This window comes from Diabrotica undecimpunctata, chromosome 4, assembly GCF_040954645.1.
Source record: "Diabrotica undecimpunctata isolate CICGRU chromosome 4, icDiaUnde3, whole genome shotgun sequence".
Classification (NCBI taxonomy): Eukaryota; Metazoa; Arthropoda; class Insecta; order Coleoptera; family Chrysomelidae; genus Diabrotica; species Diabrotica undecimpunctata.
The window spans coordinates 146,728,548-146,742,979 of NC_092806.1; the positions used below are offsets into that span (position 1 = coordinate 146,728,548).

Sequence of the window (14,432 nt, forward strand, 5' to 3'; positions counted from 1 at the left end):
GTCTTTAATGTATGCTGACGATGTACTGTTAGTAGGATATACTGAAAGGGATTTTGGATCAATTACAAGAACAGTGGAGACAAGCTCTCGCGGACAAAGGTTTACAACTTATTAGAACAAAAATAGAGTAATTGAAATGAACAATGGAGTTACTACAAATGAAATGATATTTTTGGATCATGAAATGATTGTAAAAAGGAATAGTTTTAAGGAGCTGGGATTGGTATTACAGAGTAATGGGGAAATAGAAGATGGAGACGAATGTATTATAATTAGGGTGTGAAGTGAAAGGAAGAAAATGGTGTGTAGTATGACAGAAAGATATCAATGAAACTAAAAGGAAGCTGGAACCTATAAAGCTGGCATAAGATCTGCCACGATGTATGAAACTGAATGTTGAGCAGTTAAAAAGAAAGAGGAACAAAGAATGCGTGTGGCGGAAATGAGAATGAATGAAGTGAGAAAAAAGGATAAAAATAAGAATGGGTATAATAGGAAAGCCTAAGGGTAGCACCAATTGATACTAAAATGGGAGATCATACGTGAATATGGTTCGGGCATGGTTTAGACGTTAATCACACAGTACGAAAAATTTCTGATTTGAAAGTTCCTGGGAGGAGCAGGGGAAGAAGACCAAAGAACAGCTAGAGGAAATGCTTAGGTAGGACTCGTCTGTAAAGGAGATTCATATTGGTATGACCATTGATGAAATTTAATTAGGGAAGCTGATCCTACATAGGGGGCAAAGGGAGTGATGATGAATAAAGACGGAATATGTAATATTTTTTTCTTCGGGTGTTTAGTGATCCTTTATTATCAATATTTTTGATACCGCAAATATTGAATTTGTAATTAAATGCCACTAAAAACCTCTTCCATCTCTAAGAGAGATGGAAGAGGAATTACTTATAATTTGTACACATTTGTAAACTAACCTTCGCCTCTATCGTAATAAAAATACATATCATACTACTATTTATTCTACCTAAACATTTATTTGTATTTTTTGAAAAAAACATTACCAGAATTTTTTTAATATATACTTACATAACTCTTCCCGATCTAGAGATCTGACACCTCCTCCAAACAGTCCTTTGAAAAATCCTTCTTTGGGTGGCTCAGGCATTTCCATCGGTAGGAAAAGTTCACCAATCATTTCTGTTAGGTTTGAGCTAAAACCACAATAATTAAAACAATATTTTAAGATCTGTTACTCAAAAACCAAAAAGATATACCGTACGTCATATAATTTTTGTACAAAATTGAGACAAGAAATTAAATAAAAACTGTGCTATCACTCATTTCCAAATCGACTATAACAACCAAGGGATTTATAGCAAGTATTTAACACAATAAGAGCTAACAAAGGTCTATTCTGGATATTCTGCACCTACAGCGCATGAACTAAGTGGCAAATGTGAACTAGTCGTTTTTAAGACCTAGAATATCAATAGCAGTATTATCAGCAAACGTTGCAATAGCATCGTGTTTAAGATTAGAAAAGGAAATTGATGTATTACTGTGAAAGCCCGAAATCCAGTGAATGTCGAAATACAACAGTGAATGTCAACATTCATCAAGTCGCTTGGCTTCTTCTTCTTACTTCTTTCTTCTTGTATGTAGGCTTTAAAGCCTGTTTCTTTTTCAATATTAGCCTCCTAAATTGTTTAAATTATCGTACCATCTTTTTCTTGGTCTGCCAATACTTCTTCGTCCATTTGGTGATTTATCTCGTGCTATTCGTACTATCCTATCCTCTGCCATTCTACGACAGTGTTCGTTCCACTCCTGTTTCCGTTTTGTCACCCATCCATTTATATCTTCTATATTGCATGCTCTTCTTATGCTCTCGCTTCTCTCTCTATTCAACAGACTTTTTCCTGATATTACCTGATAGTGTCAGGTCTTGTCTCCACCGTGTATGTTAATATAGGTCTAATTGCCGCTTTATAGATTCTTGTTTTTGTGTCTTGTCTTAGGTGTTTGTTTTCCACATTGTGTCTTTTAAGCTTTGTTGTGGTACTTCTTCTTCAACATCTCCGTAACTAGTTATATCTATTCCCAGATATCTAAACCTTGCTTCCTGTTTAATATTATTCCCATCAATTTCGATTTTACATCGTAGTGGGTATTTAGATGTTGTCATACATTTGGTTTTTTCTGCTGATATTATCATATTGTAATTTTTGTCTGTTATATTGAAGATGTTTGTTAATCTCTGAAACTCGTCTTCTATCTCGGCGATTAATGCGGCGTCGTCTGCATAACATAATATTTAAATTTCGTTGTTCCCCATTATGTAACGATGACCTTTACGTACTGCTTGTATTCTTTCGTCCATTATTATATTAAAGAGAAGCGGACTTAACGAGTCACCCTGTCTGATTCCGCTTTGTACTGGTATACACTGTGTTAGTTTTCCATTTATCTTTGCCTCTATTCGATTATGTAAGTAGATATTTTCGATCATACGCCAAGCAAGTCGCTTGGCGTAAGATCGAATTATTGGTTAAATATCATATTCTCTAACATTCACCGGTAAATCTCGTTATTCATCATACAGATTTTATCAATAAAAAATAAAAATTTAGTAGGGTATGTATTTTTTTGGCAAAATTGTTTTAATAAACATAAGAAGATTGGCGCAAATAGCGATTGGTAACTAAAATATCATCAACATAAGAGAGAAACATTCTGTTTTAAATTTTGATATATAATATGAAAAAAACAAAACAAGGGAAATGTATTATGCATAATCGTATTTACTGCAACAACTTAGACTATCATGACACTTCGAATTGCACAAAAGTCCCTTGCAGTTACAACGTGTATAGCCTTGTCCTCCACTTTTCAAATTAGCACAAGCTGCTTCTCTTAGCGACATTTTATCAGTTGTAATCTCATCCATGGAAAGTAATTTTTCCTTATAAATTGCAAACTGATTACGTGTGAAAAGCTGGTTGACGGAACTTTTTCTGAGGTTCGCAACATTTTTTTGATCCAAAGGTTATTACAACCTATTATCTAAGTAGCCAGTTTCAATTGCTAACTATGTATTCACTGATAATTCATTGTTATATGATATTGTTAGGCAACCGGGACTACTAACGTGGGAATCGTTGGTTGCCTACTATGTAGAGATGATTATCATTATCGTCATGTGATGGGATTATTAAAACGTGTCACTTTAATGCATCTTAAAATAAAAGATAATAAAAAGCCAGCTGTAGAGTTTAATAACATTCGAAATATTAAGAAACTAACAACTATGATATACAACCAACCACTGGGATTTTCCCTTTTATTAGTTTATACTATATTTCTTGCAGCATTACATTTCAGACAATTTTGTGTAAAAATATGTATTTTTTTTTAAATATGTTTAAATATGTATTTAAACACTTACCAAAATTCCGCGCATAAAGTGAACTTTTGTAGCTCTGAAGGTGACGCCAGGTATAAACCATGACCTCTGTTACTGAAGTTGAAGGTTCTGGTGATTCTAAAAAATAAATTACTGTTATAGTAGTGGAAACGAATAGTGATTAATGTTTTATTTTTATGGAATGGTCAAAAAGTGTACCGAAAACAAAGAGAAATTTTCGGTTCTGTATTTGTGTTTATTAATTACAATCCTATCACTGTATACTTTTATGATATAAATAAGTTAAGACGCATTTGGACCATTTTATCTTTATTCTTAACAATTATGTTTCTGTATCACCCTATCTACTGTTTTATTTATATTTTTTATTTCTTCAATATATTCCATGTTTTAAATAAAAAGAAAATACAAAAACAGTATTATTATTACGTGTTCTTTTCTAGACTATCTGAGATAGATAATAATCTGCGTAGATCCCACAGAATACATAAAACTTGAAAAAAGTTAGTACTTTTAGTTGGTACTTTGGGTTAGTATTAGTAGTAATTGGATTAGTATTTTTTTAATGAACTAAATCCAATTATCATATTAAAATTTTAAATTAAGGAATACTAGATGAAGTAAATCCTTTAAAAGATATGATTTTATTTAAACTTTAAACAAAGATAGCAAACATAATTGAAACGTATTCTGTTTAGCATCGTCTGAAAACCTTTATCAAGAACTGAAAACAGATCAATAATGTAGCAATCACTTAAACTGAGCATTAATGTGAAGCCATCTATGATCAATAATAATCTTTATCATCTGCGACTGTGCGTTGATATGTTTCCCTGTGCTTGTATAGAATGTTTCATACTAAATATAGGAGACCTAGATATTCTTAATAAATGGGAAGAAATACGGAAATCCTTTTAATAATCAATACATCATGTTTCTCTTACATTAGGCTAGACAATACGTGTTTCTGGCACTTAGTATAATTCTCCCATTCCATAGGTGTCGCTATAATCTTTCAGTTTTCGATACACTTTTTAATGAAGGACAACACAAAAAGATACCATAGATAGCATGAATAGGCATGCCTATTTGACAGACATAGTGTGATGATACCTCTTATTAAGAGCAAACGCTATCTGTACTCAACAAAAGAATCATGAGTAGCAAAATACTAACTAGAGCTAATAATTGAGAGCAAAACTATAGGATCTTATGGACAGCTGTCCGAACTTATTTAGTTTTTATTAAATAAACCAAACTACCACTACACTCATTGCAGTGATGTATGTGATACTAAACCTGCCTCATCTTGAGCTAGTATTAAAGGATTGAGAGATTAGGAGGCCTATCCCCGAGACTACTCGGGTTCTGCAAAGGGAAGAGCATAATTGACGCAATTTTGAGTGTAATCGAGGCATTGCACAACATTGAGGACAAATAGCGTTGGGCGGCTCTGCTGCCCTTCGATGTTAGAAATGCATTCAACACTCTGAAGTGGAAAGAGGTGATGCGAATATTGAAGGAAAGGGAGCTGGTTAAAAAGGGCACACTCGTTGACGTAACGGCTAGAGTCCCACAAGGATCAGTCTTTGGTCCGACGCTATAGAACTTGGCATATGACGGGGTCAAGAACTGCGAATATGGAGGTATAACCGCCTTGCTTTTGCGAATGATCTAGATCTGCTGATAGTAGCGAGGGACAAGCCGGATCTCCCATTTCAGGTAAGACATACGGGCAACGTCGTGAAGGACTGGATGATAGATCACGGACTAGAACTCGCAGCAGAGAAGACCGAAGCCATCATTCTGAAGGGTAAACGTAAAAGACAAGGGATGGAACTCCAATGTGCAGGGGTACAGCTAACAACAAAGAAATGGGTCAAATATCTGGGAGTGATGCTACAGCGATATGACGTGTGGGGGGAGCATATACGGGTGACTATCAGGGGTTGTGTTCCTCTGCATATGTCAGCAGTAGAAAGGAAACATCTCGATGAGAGAAGAGAACATTTAAAAACAGTCATAAAAAAAGAAGAAAGGGAAAGATCAATGGAAAGATGGCAAGAAGAGTGGAACAACACGGAAGATATTATCCAGTGGACCAAGATGCTGATCACAAGCATAAGGGACTGGGTGGACTGTGGTCACAGGCGACTGGATTACTTCTTGACGCTAGTTACAGGACATGGCAGGTTCAGGGCTTATATTCATAGGTTTAGAAAAAAAAAATAATACAGATAAATGTCTATATTGCGAATACTCTGACACTATTACTCACACAATGCTGGAGTGTAATATATGGACAGTGGAGAGAAACAGAATGTAAGGAGAAATAGGTATGAACCCTGTGACTGTAACATAACCTTCTCATTTAAGTTGTCGAGGGATCTAACACTGAGGCGGTCTAGTATATACATATTTCCAGCAGGAGTTTACTATTATTAACCACCAAGGAAAACTTCCTTTTAGGAAAGACTAGCTTATCCAACCAGGCACTGCTTGGTAAAGGAGTGCCAAGAAAACATCTTATCTCTTCCTTTGACGAATCTAGTCATGAATGGGTTAATATCTAGATTCGACAATGACAGACATTACATTCTGCTATGTGAATTACTTAGTCATCTTAGCCCACGGCAAATTCAATGGTGCAGTCAGCGATATAATGCAACGGATTCTAACTGTAGTTACAGAATATACTTCAAATATATTCCAGAAATCCAAAATCATGGAATAGATATATAAGGTACTCTAAATCTCAATGGTACCAATCTAAATCTAGCAAGTCAAGTTAGTGAAGTACCCTGGAAAAATATTAGACTCGTGGATTACTTAGAACCAGTAGATTGAACAAATAGAGAACTGATGGACTTAATGGTAGCTAGACTCTGTAATGAAGAAATTTGTCTAAAATGGGACTGCTTCGTGCAAAGTTAAGCTGCAGACTCTGTAGCAAAGAACCTGAAATAGTCAACTATATCTTACATGACTGCAAGGCACTAAATAGAAGGAGACAAAGACTGTTTGGAGGCTACCAAGTGACTCCAAAACATGTCTTATTGAACTGTGATAACTTTGACTATTGCTGCAGTCTTAAAAACCATGATACCCAGGTATGAGACAACAGTTCAATCGAAGATAAAAAGAAGGTGGGCATATAAGGGTTAGCTGTTAAGAAAAACACCAGAGGTCTACAAAAGCGTTCATGAGCAAAAGGTGTGGCTTATCATAAGTAATAACAAAATGGTAATGTTGTAAGGACGAACTGATCTTGCATCGGATATCAAAGCAACCAGTCTAAGATCAACAAATTACATGCAGAGAATCAGCTTCGTGATTGGTTAAGGAAGTCAACCGAGGAACCTAAGGAAGCAAACGATATCGCAGAACACATCTAAGACGACATCTATCGACGAAGATATTAAACACAGCTCAAGATTGATTATCTTTGAGGCAGATAGTTGATCAGGTCTGGATCCATCATGAGCTCTAGCACCGGTTCCGTGAAAAATTAATAATGTAGTAATATTTTTCTTATAGAAACTTTTATAGTTAGTATCATAAACAAATTTAGAATTTTTTTAAAGTCACTTAGATCTACAAACTATTTTAAGAGGGATTGCTACAGATTCGTCTGATATATATAATGAATGAGTATGTATACGTATGTATTTACACTTCTAGGATCTCTTAATTGTGAGATAAAATAGGGTTTGCTCTTAATGATTGCAAATATTTTACATTAAACTGTAATAAAACACTTTCAAATAACTCCCTAGATATAACGATTTGTCTGGAATTATTATAATAACAATATAAACACAAATATCGATGGCACATTTTAACAAGGAATGTTTGTTATATATACACAAAAACATGCTGGAAAAAATACATTCCGCTCAAATGCAAAGGCAGCAGTAAGTGCAATAAAGGAAATGACACAAATTTCTGTTCCTCTTAAATAAGAAAAACAAATTCAGAGGAAATGTTTTAGTGTACACAAAATTTGCATGTCAGAGATACATATTATTCATAAAGAGAATATATTTCGCTTTTAGCAACTAGAAAATTGTTTTTTTGTTTGAGAATATGTAAAAAGTATGTTGAAGTTCAAAGAAAATAAATTTATATATTGAAATATCTATATTTTACTTAATTTAGAAATCCACTAAAAAGGTCGTCCGTTTATTAAACATCTACACACATTATTATAATATAAATGCATTGAATTGTTTATTTTTTAAATGGTTTACTTTAGTATACGTAAAACAACTTTTTTATGGGTAATTTATAATATATTTTTACTTTGAATATTGACTTTATATTAATACAATACGACGGCGAAACAATTTCTTTTAGAAACGATATTATTGTCTATTAGCAAGTCCAATAGCAAATTTTGTAAAAAATAAGATCGGATCCATAAAAATCTTTCATAAACAAATTACATATTTCTAATTTCGCCAAGTACTCCAGTCTTCAGAGACGAAAATGTCACTTAACCTCTAAAAATCATACGAACCAGCTGAATTTTGCTAAAAATGTCGATTTTGGGACCTCAATAATATACAAAAAAGTTTACCACTCCTACCACCAGCTTCCCCTTAAACCGCCCCTCGAAAAAATCGATTTACCAAAAACCTGTACGCCGTAAACCGTATTCATTTTACAAATTCCCAATCGTCAATAGAACCACGTGTAAGCCAAACAGGGTCGTACTGATGTACGACCTATGTATCATATGATTTTTAAAAATATTTACTTTTGAAACTGTTTTCTAACAGTTTAAGAAGAAGAATTGTAAGAATTTCTTAAAATTTAATCATTATATCACAATTAAACTAAACTCTAAAAAATAACATGACAAGTAAATAACTTAACAATAACTATAACATAAATATAACACAATATATTAACTTAAAAATCAACACGATACAATTTGAATTTAAAATTATCGCAAGTTGGGATCTGTAATATGAGAATCTGTCTGACTTAAGGTAATAAATTATATTTAATAGCGTCTTGACGAATGAGACGGCGAATATCAACACGTGCTCATGTTTACTGATGGGAATTTGGTAAACGAATGTACTTTAGAAAAAAATGTGACAAATAAAAAATGTAGCTGAGATAACTTTAAATAAAAATGTTTGTTAGCACTTTTTGTGTAGAATGAGCCGTTCTCTCAGAAATAACGCTTGAAGCGACCGTCGATTTTGAATGCCAGTTTGGCGAAATTAATTTTAATTTGCCGCGCGAAATTAATTTTCAATAAAATTTGTATCAACTCGCGGTTCTATCGACAAAAATCAAAATACGTTGTAAAGGTGAAGAGTGCTGCTTTCGTAGAAAATTTTTGTGTTTTGCCGCAAATGAAGTCCGTTTCTATAAAGAATGATTTGTGTCATTTTTACAATACTCATTATCATTATCAACCTGTATGCATCTACTGATGGACATAGGTCTCCCTCAGCTCTTTTCATTTGTCTCTGTCTTGTGCGGCTTGCATCTAGTTATTGCTAACACGCTTCAGGTCGTCAGTCTAGTTGGTGGGCGTACACTGCTCCGCATTGCTTCTTGCTTTGGTCTCCACTCTTACATACGTTTTGTCCATCGGTTGTCTGATAATCTGGCGACGTGTCCTGCCCAATTTCATTTTAGCGACGCGAGTTATTCGATGGTGTCTGTTCTTTTTTTCTACGACGTATTTCTTCGTTTGGGATTCGGTCCCTCAGAGAGACACAACATCTGACGCTCCACAGCCCTCTGAGTGGGTGTATACTAGTTCGCTCCCGCGGTCAGATTTTAATACCCCCCAGAAAAGGGGCATAAGTAAATTCGCTCCGGCCATATATTTCTTAGAAAAGATATTTGAATAATGTCTTCTCAAACTTTGTATTTACCTATTAAGACAACATTACCATCATTGTTTAAAAAAGAATAAGTCTTTTTTAAACAATGCTACTATATAACACTACTTTTTACTTAAAAAAATATTAAAATTATAACGATAATATCACTAAAGTATTATGATGTTAGAGCTCATATTCCCTTGTTCAATATTTGATTGGGTTTTTCCGTATCAGAAGTTGCAATTGATATATTTATTTGAAAAGATTGGTAGGTAATTAGTAGTCTACCTGAAATTGTATGATAAGAAATAGGGGTGGTGCGAATCTTAACATTATTACTTTAGTTCCAGTTTGAATGTCGTTATACCTAGTTCATGATGGAGAAATCTGAAGTAAGTGAAATGTTAAGTGAAAAGGGTAAGTCAATGTTAGTTATTGACAATTACAAGTATAACTTCCATAAAATGATTGCTAATAATATCAAACGTTGGCAGTGTGTAGAAAGAAGGTGCAAAGCATTTGATAAAACTTTAAATATTTGTAACAATGTAGTCGAATGTAGTCATCATAACCATACTCATGAAAGTTGATCAAAAACAATGTTAAACCGGCAAAAATTTAGTAATAGTGTTGGAAGGCAATGGATGATTTGTGTGAAAAACCATTAAAGTTGGTACACAGCGACATTAAACAAACAGGCACTAAAAGTCTTACTGTGGAAGATGTACATTTGATTAGAAAAAATATTTATAATGGCAGAAAAGAAGTTATTCCCAAAATTCCGAAGTGCGCGCAGGAAGTACATGACTCGTTAAACTCTGTGGAAGTGACAACCAACCAAAAAGAACAATTTTTATTGAAAAATGATCCGGTAAAAAAATTTGTTGCTTTTTCTTGTGTATCTAAACATTTTTAAGTAAATTAGAAACAATTTATATTGATGGAACTTTTAAATACTGCACTAAATTTTTTATTCAACTATTTACAGTTCACGGACTCAAAAATGGACACTATGTGCCGTTGGCATTCTTTTTGCTTTCAAATAAGTTAACAAACTCATATGTGACTGCCTTAAATTGTTTAGAGATGGAGTGTCAAAAATTGAACTTAAATTTTAGTCCCAAGATTGTGTATGCCGATTTCGAAAAAGCGATCCATGTAGCTGTAAGTGAAGTGTTTCCACCTGCGAAAATAAAAGGATGTAGGTTTCATCTCGGACAATCATGGTGGAGAAAAATTCAAAAAGTTTGTCTGGCTACTGAGTATTCAAACGACAATGAAGTCGGACAATACCTTAGATATATGTTTGGTCTACCTTTCCTAGATCCATTAGAAGTAGGTGAGTGTTTTGCTTTAGACTTTAGTGAAATATTACCAGCACAACATCAAGCTGTATTATATTTCTGAAGAGGCAGAATTCCCTCCTGAGAAGTGGGCGGAAAACAGTTCATCACTGTAGCGTACAACCAATGACTGTGAAAGTTTCCATTCCAAATTTAATTTGTTATTTTACAATCCGCATCCTAATATATTTCAATTTTTAGAAGTTTTAAAAGATATTCAAATTGACACTTATATAAAAATACGAAGTTCTGTGAAACCAAAAAAAGTGTACCGAAAAGTACTTCTAGAGCGTCAAAAATTTGTTGACACAAAATAGCGGAATTAAAGCAAAATAAAATTAGTAGATTTGCTTTTGTCAAATGTATCTCATTTAGATTTCTAGCGAAATAAATGCCTCGTTTTAATTTATATTTGTTTAATTTTGCAATGGTAGAGAATATCCCATATTATGTTAGTTTTTACACTTGTATTGCTTTCTTATTATACCTAATTTTTAGAATAGGCACAAAAATTATTTCAGTAATTTTTAAAAACAATTCAAAATTTCTAATATAAGTTCTAAATCAATCACTAACATTTTTCAAAATACATAACAGTAATGAGCGCGCTAATAACCGGCAAAATAACGCACAAGATAGAATACATATTAAGTTGTAAGATAAATAGAAATGAAACTAGTGGAGATGGGAAATTTAGCGATAGAACCTATAAATTTACATTTCCTTTATTGTTTCCCACCTTTAGACGTAAGAGTTTGGAAACTACTGCTGTGACAGTGACAGTTTTAGTTGACATCCTCCTCCGATACGTCTAAAGGTGGAAAACAGTGAATAGAATGTAAATTTATAGGTTTCAATCGCTAAATTTCTCATCTCTACTAGTTTCATCTCTTTTATCTTACAAATTCATATGTTTCCGTCGTTTGCGTTATTTTGCCGGTTATTAGCGCGCTTATCACTGTACTTATATAAATATGTAACTACCAAAATTTGATATAATTTCTAATATAAAATACAAAAGCCGCAGTACCTATTTTCCTGGTGTTAATTTTCCTAGAACTTAATAGATAAATACTTAATCCGCTTGACCACGGGAGCGAACTAGGTTATGGTTTTCGGAGCGAACTAGTATGTAATTAAGAGGGTTTTTTTTACCTTGGGAGCGAACTAACTGTGTGCTCCGCTCTGAGTCAATCATGAGCCACTCATGGGATCAATAAAATTTATCATATCGTAATCTTAAAAACCTATAGCACGAAATTTAGGTTTTGAGTTCTGGCAACAAATTTAAGGCATTTAAAATATGCCTAAAAACGCTGAATTTAAACTTTCACATTACAAACTATCTAAAACGTTAAAAACTGCTTTTTTTCTATTACATAAGTGCGTTTTTCGAACTACACAATTTCAGATACAAATTTCACTGAATACCGTCTTCGTGGATGCATTTCCCGTGACGTGTGATCGTTTACATTGTGAAAGTTTAAATTTAGCGTTGTTAGACATGCCTCATACTTGTTGCCAAAACTCAAAATCGAAATTTCATGATAGAGGTTTTGAAGATTAGCCTCTAACAATGAAAAATCCACTATGACTGGTCAATGGAAGTGATACATATTATTGATTTCATGAAAATTGTAAAAAATGGCAAAAATCGACCAATGTTTATTTCTTGAACATATTTATAGAAACTGTCTTCATTTGCAGCAAAATACAAAAATTGCATACGAAAGCTGCATTCTTCACCTTTAAATATTAAATACATTTTTAATCTTTGTCGATAGGACACTCTGATCAAAATTTATCGAATTTTTCAAAAACAAATTTTGTTTAAAATTGATTTCGCGCGCGTTACTGACATTCAAAATCGCAGGTCGCTTCACGCTTTGTTTATGAGAGAACGATTCATTCTACACAAAAATTACTAATACTAGTACTAACATTATTAACTAAGCTAAATTTTTTAATCCAAATATTTTTTTCTACGGCGTACACATTTTTGGAAATTCGATTTTTTCCGTCACACCTTCACGGCTGCGTCTTTGGGTGAGGTCAAGAGGGGGGAGAGTGGTAAAACTGTTTGCAAATAATGTAAAAAAGCACCACGCGGTAGAGTTATGGCAAATTAATCAAAAATCGGAGGAATATAAAAGCATATTGCAGTTATAAATTTTATTTTAAATCCTATATAAAAATTTATAAATTTAATTAAAATTTAAATAAATTAAAATAAATGAAAATTTAATTTAATTAAAATTTAATTAAATTAATATTAAATGAAATTACAATTAAACTAAATTAAAATTAAATAAAAATTTTAAAAAACAATTTTAAAAATCCCCCGACCGAGTTGATAGACACAAATTATTTTGAAAATTATAGAAAATAGTGGATAAAATATCGATGTGGATAAAATGCAGACAAATAAACAAAATCAATAAAAACAAAACACGAAGGACTAAAACAAGGTTGACGTACGTCACTCACGCTTTTCAATATGTGTATATTAACGGCACTATCAGAAAGTGGGATTAAACCGTACGGACAATATATATATATATATATACATATATATATATATATATATATATATATATATATATATATATATATATATATATACTCAGTGACATTAGAAGTGTTACACCCAGAAGGAATAATTTTTTGAACTTAATTTTTTGGCAACATGGTAGATTTACATCAAGAATAAAACGATAACGTTGCCAAGGATTTTTAATAACAAGTAATCAAAAAAAAATTAATAATGTCTTTGTCGACCCCGTAGCTGAATACACTCCTGTATACATCTAGGCATTGACAAAATGAGATGATCGATGTCTGCCTGTGGCTCCTCGTTCCAAGCAGCTTGAACTTCATGTATTAACTGTGCCAGAGTCTGTGGAAGATGGTACAAAGTGGATCTTTACTCCTTCCCATCATATCCCATACATGTTCGATAGGATTCAAATCCGGAGCACGGGGCGGCCATGGCAAAACATTAGCTCCAGCTTCTTGGACAAAGTCCATAGTTTGACGGGCAATATGGGGACGCGCGTTGTCTTGCTGAAAAAGGACGTCTCGACGGCCGTCGAGATAAGGCAGTAAAGTGGTTTGTAAGATGTCATCAACACAACGCGCAGCGGTCATATTGCCTCGAATAAACACAGGCAGTGATGGGCTACCATAGGCAATAGCTCCCCAAATCATTACTCTGTTCTGTGTACATGCCTCTCAACAGCAAACCCGATATCCCGTCGTTCTCCACGGTGGCGTCTTACCATCCTACGACCATGATGCATTCCTAAACAGAATCGTGATGCATCGCTGAATGCTACATTACGCCATTCTGCCACTCAATGCTGCCGTTCTCTGCACCAATTCAAACGCTGATGACAGTGGTCCGCAGTCAAAGGAACCACTAGTCGTGGACGGAATTAAACCAGTCCAAAGGCTCGAATATGACGGTATAGTCTACGCATACTAACAGGTCTACCTACTACTTCAAACCATTGCAGTCAGCAATTTGACGCGTAGTAGCAAAACGGTCTCAGCAGAGCCAGTAATCTAAAGCGCCTATCTTGACGCTTTGCAGTACGCCTCGGTTGACCAGTTGATCTTCTTTGTGTTCCTCTACCTTCGTTTGTCCACACACGACAGACACGCATAATCGTCATTGCCGTACAACTAACGCGACGGCCAATTTCGCGATTCGACAAACCCATATCTCTATACGCAATAATTCTCCCCTGTCAAAATCGCTAACATGGTGGCAATTTTACTGTCTTCGAACTTGAGGCATTTTCTTACACTGAATACAATTAGACTGAGGAATAATAACTAAAAATTTCTATAAGA

General features: G+C 33.9%; 1 protein-coding gene across 1 annotated transcript in view; it reads right to left on the reverse strand.

Moving 5' to 3' along the window:
• The window catches only part of Tomosyn (syntaxin-binding protein tomosyn), a 660,678-nt gene that overhangs the window by 9,180 nt on the left and 637,066 nt on the right, over nucleotides 1-14,432 (reverse strand). The window contains exons 20-21 of the mRNA XM_072530470.1: nucleotides 3,407-3,502; nucleotides 1,048-1,172 (exon numbers count right to left, since the gene is read on the reverse strand). Of these exons, the coding sequence (XP_072386571.1) occupies nucleotides 1,048-1,172; nucleotides 3,407-3,502 (221 nt within the window). The remainder of the gene's footprint in view (nucleotides 1-1,047; nucleotides 1,173-3,406; nucleotides 3,503-14,432) is intronic.